The sequence below is a fragment of the Sinocyclocheilus anshuiensis genome, unplaced genomic scaffold, assembly GCF_001515605.1.
Source record: "Sinocyclocheilus anshuiensis isolate Anshui unplaced genomic scaffold, SAMN03320099.WGS_v1.1 scaffold771, whole genome shotgun sequence".
NCBI classification, from domain to species: domain Eukaryota; kingdom Metazoa; phylum Chordata; class Actinopteri; order Cypriniformes; family Cyprinidae; genus Sinocyclocheilus; species Sinocyclocheilus anshuiensis.
This window is the reverse complement of record NW_015552585.1, coordinates 190,957-198,860: the sequence shown is the minus strand read 5'-3', so window position 1 is coordinate 198,860 and position 7,904 is coordinate 190,957. Positions and strand designations below refer to the sequence as shown.

General features: G+C 37.7%; 1 protein-coding gene across 2 annotated transcripts in view; it reads left to right on the top strand.

The window, feature by feature from the left end:
* Nucleotides 1-7,904, top strand: part of LOC107665431 (phospholipid-transporting ATPase 11C-like) — a 78,375-nt gene that overhangs the window by 52,040 nt on the left and 18,431 nt on the right. For both annotated transcript variants that reach the window (XM_016456304.1, XM_016456305.1), the window contains exons 5-14: nucleotides 648-755; nucleotides 2,551-2,679; nucleotides 3,036-3,124; nucleotides 3,899-3,949; nucleotides 4,319-4,383; nucleotides 4,476-4,557; nucleotides 5,109-5,259; nucleotides 5,534-5,731; nucleotides 6,711-6,881; nucleotides 7,850-7,904. The exon at nucleotides 7,850-7,904 is cut by the window's right edge and continues 121 nt beyond it. In XM_016456304.1, the coding sequence (XP_016311790.1) occupies nucleotides 648-755; nucleotides 2,551-2,679; nucleotides 3,036-3,124; nucleotides 3,899-3,949; nucleotides 4,319-4,383; nucleotides 4,476-4,557; nucleotides 5,109-5,259; nucleotides 5,534-5,731; nucleotides 6,711-6,881; nucleotides 7,850-7,904 (1,099 nt within the window). The remainder of the gene's footprint in view (nucleotides 1-647; nucleotides 756-2,550; nucleotides 2,680-3,035; nucleotides 3,125-3,898; nucleotides 3,950-4,318; nucleotides 4,384-4,475; nucleotides 4,558-5,108; nucleotides 5,260-5,533; nucleotides 5,732-6,710; nucleotides 6,882-7,849) is intronic.

Below are 7,904 nucleotides of genomic sequence, written 5' to 3'. Positions count from 1 at the left end.
GGGCGGGGCGTTCCCTCTTTTCCTCGCTTTCCTTCGCTTTTAAATAGCTTAAAAGCGCCTTGCGCATTTTACTTTCACTTTTGAATTAGCGGCAATTCGGCGTCAATTGCTTGAATGCAACAACAAAATACAACCTCAAACTCACTTTAGCCTATATATAAAACATAGAACTTCTATTACCAAAACGAATAAAAATAGGCTACACCATGCTATAGGGCAGGCTATGCTGCATTGAGCAGCCGCGTTCAGTTTTTAATTGTAGTGTCTGTTCTTTTACTGAACTAAATTATTTTTATTACTTTAAAAAATCAAAATGACGGTGGGGGTCGGTGACGCGGTGGGCAAGTGACATACATAACCGGGGTTGCGACTTAACACCGGTATCACCGTCAACACCGTCTATCACGGCAAGCCTACTTTGACTTCAAATGACTCAACTCCCTCAGCTCATTTGCACAGTTTCCATTATTAATACAGGCCTACTGTATGTGATGGAAACCATTACGTGTGAAATTTTCAGAGAATTGTTTTATTTCTGCATGTGAGAAGTGTATTAGACTGTCTCAATCCTCATTTGACCTTCTGCAGTTTTCTCACACACACACACAAGCATACTGTTCACTCACATTCTCTGTCTCTCTCCTCAGGGTTATGAGGACTGGCTGCGGCATAAAGCAGACAAAGAGGTGAATAAGTACCCAGTGACGGTGTTAGAGGACGGCCGGTCGGTGAAGAAGGAGAGTGAGAAGATCAAGGTACCTTTTAGTTGCTGCACCCTCGCCAAGTCTCTGATTTAACAGGCACCATGGGAGCAGGGTGTGGCAAGTTGCGGTACTTCACGTTTGGACAAGAAGTATGCCCATTAGGGGCGTTCACAGCCGGGAGTGTTTCCTTGCTGTATATGGAATGGAACAAATGTGTTGTACACTATAAAACAGTTAAGGTCACAGATGTTTGGAAGAGTTTACAAATATGGCTAGCTGGATGTCAATGAGTCGTACAGTAAGCACGCGTGAGTCCGTTATAATAATGCGTGTATGAGTGCTCTTTGCGCACTGATCCGCACATTGTATTTATGCACAGGCACAGACATTTCCGTACATTCACGTTGTTTCCACACACATTTGCGATAATGTTTTGATTTGTCATGTTTATGTTGCTGTGTTTAGTTATACGGAATGGATCAGTGTACTGTAGTAGATATATGCAGCCAGCAGGCGGTTGGTTTAGGGATTTTTTGGCATCTCCATGTGGTCCTGTTCGGTTATGCAACTTGACTTCTCTAAAATGTAAGAAAGCTATTTGCTGTTGCACTGTACACATACTATACAATTCAGATATATATATATGGCTTTTTTTTTTTTCATATGTGCTTATATGGGCTCCTTATATCATTTGGTTCTTTGGTGTCCTTTTGGAGTTCTTTTGGAGTCCTTTTTTGGATAGATATCTACATTTATCCTGAGAAAAGCTTGCAGAAAATACAGATTTTTGAGAATCACCCTTCAATCTTTTGGTTTACTTTGCTGAATATAGCACATGATGACAGAATAACCATTTGAAACAAGATAAATGGTCTATGCTTAATTTCATGAAGTGCGCGATTAATCGCAATTAATCACAGAAAAAGGGTGTGATTAATCTGATTTAAAATTTTTATTTTAAATAAATGCTGTTCCTTTGAACTTTCTATTTATCAAAGAATCCTGAAAAAATGTATCACTCTTTCCACAAAAAATATTAAGCAGCACACCTGCTTTCAACATTGATGATAATAATAAAAAAAAATGTTTATTGAGCAGCAAATCAGCATGTTAGAGTGATTTCTGAAGGATCATGTGACACTGAAAACTGGAGATGATGTTGAACATTTAGCTTTGCCATCACAGGAATTACATTTTAAAATATTTTTTAAAAAGTTATTTTAAATTGTAATATTTCACAATATTACTGTTTTTACTGTATTTTTGATCAAATGAATGCAGCTTTGATGAGCATGTATTTTCACTGTATATTCCCATATTTTACAGTAGATGTTATTACAGTTAACGATTGCATACCCAAATACTCTCACATATCAAGACTCTTACACATCAAGATCAGAAATATTCATTAAAATAGTATTTTAAAATATCACTAATATTACGTATGGTCTGCAGCCCCAGATTAATCATCAAGTGGTGACCCAACATGATCCCAAAATTGTTATTTGTATGTCGATGTCTTTTATAATCAAAAAATGTAATTTAAATTAATATTACCAATAACTACATAGGCTCATTATTAACTTAATGACAATTTAAAGAAAAAAGTGCCAATTTTGTAAAAACAGAAGTTGTTGAAAACAAGAGACTCATGTGGATGTAACTTCTTCTTTTTTAGTTTTTTTCTTTATATTTATCTTAAAAATTATATATTTATATTAACATTTTTGCACTTAGCACTGTATTTTGAATCTGAATAGACCTGCGACCCAGCAATTGAGAAGCACTGATCTATGGTCATGTGTAAGACTGAGTCGTGTGTTAATGTCAATGTGTTTCTGGTCAGGTGGGTGATGTGGTTGAAGTGGTGGAGGACGAGACCTTTCCCTGTGACCTGATTCTGTTGCAGTCCAGTCGAGAAGACGGCACTTGTTTTGTCACCACAGCCAGCTTGGATGGAGAATCCAACCACAAAGTGAGCTGATGCACCTCTCACTCAATCTTATATAATTTCTGCTGTCTTTCTGTTTGTAACCACTTAGGCACAAATATAATGTTCTTGATATAATATAGATGTTATACTATCATCTTTGCTTTCCTTGCACTTTTAAATAAGAATCATCTGGTGTGATTTCTGTTCAAGTATAAACAGAATATGAGATATGGATTCATATATCATTAATTTACTCTCCTTTAGCCAAACTCTTTAAATAGGTGGCCCAGATCTTGTCATAATCATCCTTCTGCTCCTCATCTTTCTCCCACTTCCACCCATCTTTATTTGTGTGTACAACATGACCTGGAATACTAATTTGCCTGTCTTTCCTGCAGACACACTACACGGTACCAGACACTGAGAAGGACCTGCAGGTTCTTACTGCCACCATAGAGTGTGAACAACCCCAGCCTGACCTCTACAAGTACAAACTCCTCTAACACAAACACACACTTATCCGAAATCCGTTTCGCTGCTTCATGATGAAACGAGAGGCACTGCGATCGTTCTTGAATATGTTGAGTCCAGTTTCAGCTCAGTTGATCTCGTCTCTGTAGGTTGTTTGATTTCGGATCAGCAGCTAATGGTGTGATTCCATGGAAAAGTCAGACACAATCTGCCTTTTCTGTTGGAGTATAAGAACAAACAGACCTTGAAACAAACACAATTTGCAAGTTTAGAGAGATGGCCTCCAACTGTAATAGCAGTTTAACTCACCAGCGCCCACTATTGCTAAGCACATCTCGTTAAAGCCTCTTTAGGCAGAAGAACATTTGCATTTCTGATTTCTAGAGCACCAGATGTTGCCTGCTATAATTCAGTCTATAAAAAAAAAAAAACTTCAAAGGGCTTTTGCCAATATGCCAGACTGTGGGGTCATCACCAATGAGCATCTTCCTTGTAATTGGTTCATTTCGTACAAGGCTCATTTACATAGAGTACTGTACTGGAATGCAGATATTATCATCAAGCTTCTTTAATGGGGAAGGAGTCTCTATAAAATGAATGAAACACTAATGCATGTGCATCAGTTCTTTGCCTCTGCTGAATGTTTTCAGGTTGACCTCATCAAGTACTCCGATTACATTCATGGGACGTCTGTGCATTCATTCGACCTTTTTTTCCGTATGGGTTTGTGGTTGAGAAAACATATATGAGCGTGTACATGCTTGACTGGGGCTTGTTTGCTCTATTGCAGGTTTGTGGGTCGAATGCACATTTACAAGCTGGAGCAGGAGCCAGCAGTAAGGTGAGACCGTCTTTGGTCCATTCCCATGGGCCCACTATATCCCACGGTACCTCCTAGTCACTTCAGCTCTGTCTTTTCCCATTGCATTAGCCTCTGATCATTATTCCATCGACCCGTAATGCCATAGCAGCATTAAAGTAAAGCTGGCCTGGCAGCTTCTCAAGCCCTGCACACTCTTCCATTTGTCACTGGGCTGTTTGAAATGTTTTTTTCTGAGGCTCTACACCGTGTCCTTCACGAGAGCGGGCCAGGCCAAACCGGCCTACATATTCCCAGCAATGCTGCTCATTAGGAGCCACTTTAATGTGGGTTTGGATGCCAGGATGTGTCTTTATTGACATAATTGTTTGTTTTTATGGTTTAATGTAGATCTTTAGGCCCAGAGAACCTTCTTCTAAAAGGTGCTACATTGAAAAACACCAAGAAGATTTATGGTAGGCCGTGACACCTTTTGATTAAGAGGAAGTTTTTGATGACGAGGAATTATATTTACCTGAATCACTCTAAATTGCTTTTCCTTTTAAAGGTGTCGCAGTATACACAGGCATGGAGACGAAGATGGCACTCAACTACCAGGGCAAATCTCAGAAACGATCAGCTGTTGAAAAGTAAGCCAGTGACGAGAGCCGCAATATACCCTAGTGTGCAATCAGGTTGAAATATTGATTTTTGGATTAGTAGCAACGTTCATTTGAACGATCCGATATTGATTGCAAATAACAAGATTGATCTGTTTTTTTGGTGGATGTAAAAATATTGTATCTCCACATTAATATTCCTGAATTAATATAAAATCGAATAAATCAAGATGTTATGAATCACAATTCAATTAAATGATTAATGTCTACCAAAGTTCATATAACTAATATATAATAATCTATAATAATTATCTTTATGTGGAGGTTTTATTTATTTATTTATTTACCCCTATAATAATATTGACAAACTATACATAATCAAAATAAATTAAATGGTAAAATAATTATTAAAATAAAATAAAGTGTAACAATAATAATAATAAGTGAATCATATAAACTTTAGTGTAGTTTAGTAGTTTAGTGTGTAAAAGTTTTCTTATTTTGGTGTGTTTATGCGGTTTTATATGTACTTAACATGATTAAGTGTATATGATCACGTGTATGTTTTATCTCCTTTGCAGATCCATCAATGCCTTTCTGTTGGTGTATCTATCTATCCTCATCAGTAAAGCTGTTGTGTGTACTACACTAAAGTATGTATGGCAGAGCAAAGAAGGTCAGGATGAGCCCTGGTACAACCAGAAAACCCAGAAGGAGAAAGACTCTAATATGGTGAGTAGTCTGTGGAAATACATCTGACTGATTCAAACATGATTACATGAATCAATTAGCAACTCCCTCTATATCATCAGTCATTCTTAATGCAATTAATATAAATTATGAGTTAATCTGGTCTCTGGTGGCTGTGGTCAGCTCTTACACAGATCACACTTAATAAATCATAATTAGGGATTAGGTTTATGCTTAACCTCTGTTTCTTTGCTGTTCCAGCCATGATATTATGTCTTTGAAGAGACTGAATGCAGGTGTTCTGTCTTTGTTTCAGTATTTGAAGATGTTTACAGACTTCCTCTCCTTCATGGTCCTCTTCAACTTTATAATCCCTGTGTCCATGTATGTAACTGTGGAGATGCAGAAATTCCTGGGCTCTTTCTTTATCACTTGGGATAAAGACTTCTTTGACTCGGAGATCCAAGAAGGCGCACTTGTCAACACTTCAGACCTCAATGAGGAACTTGGCCAGGTTAGACACTTTTGGCGCTTTTCCACTGCGTGGTACGACTAGGCCCGGCACGGCTCGGCTCGCTTTACTTTGGCTTGGTTTGCTTTCCACTGCAGTTTAGTACCGTTTCAAAAGTGGGTGGGATTATAGACTTATCGTTATAGTTGCGCCGCCTCTACTGCTGTGACATTATCATAAACGCGACACAAACAAACGAAGCTCTCACTCAACACAAGAGCTCTTGCTGGATCTGCTCCTCGGCTACCAACGAGAGGAACGTCTGCACCTCATCTACTGACCACTATACAGCTATTTCTTTTTTCAAGAATGCATGCAACGGTCGTTTAAAAAAGTCGTGCGAACAAATGATACTGTGGTGGCTGTTGCTGACAAATTTTTTTTCTAGCGGGTTTGGTGTCTCGTGTCGCAAATCCAATGACGCTGGTAGTGACGATTCTCTCTGACCAATTAGTGATCTGCAGAGTTTACAAGTCACATTTTAGTATCAGTACGGCTCGCTTGGAACCTCAACCGAGGTGGTACTAAAAAAGTACCAGGTACTAGGGTACTGTACACAATGGAAAACCCCCAAAAAGTGAGCTGTACTGAGCCGTAACGAGCCGTATCAGGCAGTGGAAAAGAGCCATTTGTTAAAACCTCAGCTCAAATATGACTCTTTAGCTGTTTGTATTCATATGTAGAATAAAATGTGTTTCATTCCGAATGGTCAAATGATTTCAGAAGTCAACCATGACATGAACATAAGCTGAGCTGTCCCTGGCTCTTCCATGGGCAGGGAGGTCATAGATCACTCTTGGCTGGTTATGCAGATGATTACTCTAAATTACAGGCCATGCTTCGTTAAACTGATTTATGCAAGCTAACTGGTTTTGTCGCAAATTAATTGTCCGTCCATATCGTCGGACTCTGTTAATTTGGGAACGTGCTTTATTACCTGGGTTTATAGTCGTTAAGGTCAACATTTGTCTGCGCCCTGCAGGTGGAATATGTGTTTACAGACAAGACTGGCACGCTGACCCAGAACAACATGGAGTTCATCGAATGCTGTATAGACGGCTTCCAGTACAGATACAGAGACACCCAGAGCGAGCTGGACGGTTTCACTGTGACGGACGGGCCTGTGAATAAACTGCAGCAGAAGGCTGGATGGGTGAGTTACACTCATTCTGAGACCCCTAGGACCTCAGATGGGATTGATTTTACATTTACGGATTGTGTTGTTGGATGTGTACTCCTCGATATGTAAACTGACTGCAGACCTCTTGAATTATAAATCCTCTGAGGCTGCGATATAAACACAAAGGCAGTAAACTTCTAATGTTTGTGTTGGCAGGCTATGAAGGACTAAAGTTATGGGTATTAACTCCTTTTTTTTAACACGGTCATATTCATCATAAACGGGCAGTCCTTTGAGAGCACTTCTTTTGTGAGGGCCCTTGTCACTGTGTAGTGCACATTATCTATATACTAGGATTGTCATAATACCAAAATGTTAGTAATCAATACTAATACCAGCGAAATTTCACTGATATCTACCAGATTTGATAAACAAATATGGTATTGTACTAACTACCTTTATATAAAAAAGATACTATATTATAAATATATAATGTAATGATATTATAATAAATGATATAATGGTATTACATTATAAATATTAACAAATTGAATTAAAACAATGGTGTAATCTTCAAGTATTTCTCAATTGAGCTTCATTTGAAGTTGAAGTTTTTTTTATTTTTAAATTGTATTTATTTTTTATACTATTATAGTCTTTATTAAAATTTTGAATAAGTTTTTATTATATTTAAGTTGTCATTTCAATTTTAAAGTGAGCAATTTTGTTGTTTTTGTCATTTTCATTTTATATTTATATATATATTTTTTTGTTGTTGTTATTTTAGTTTTAGTCATTTAAGTACTTCATCCTAAAAAAATTTAGAAATGTAAGTTAGTTGCAAAACATTTCTAATTTTCATTTAGTTTAATAGTTTTCATCTAATATTTGTTTATTTTATTTCATATTTTTTTTCGATAAGCAACAGTCATTCTCACAAATATGGATGTGTGCATACTAGCATGTGTCATTTTGTATGCCTCTTTATTTCTATCTATCAGGAGAAAGAGGAGTTGTTCCTGCGGGCCTTGTGTCTGTGTCACACGGTGCAGGTGA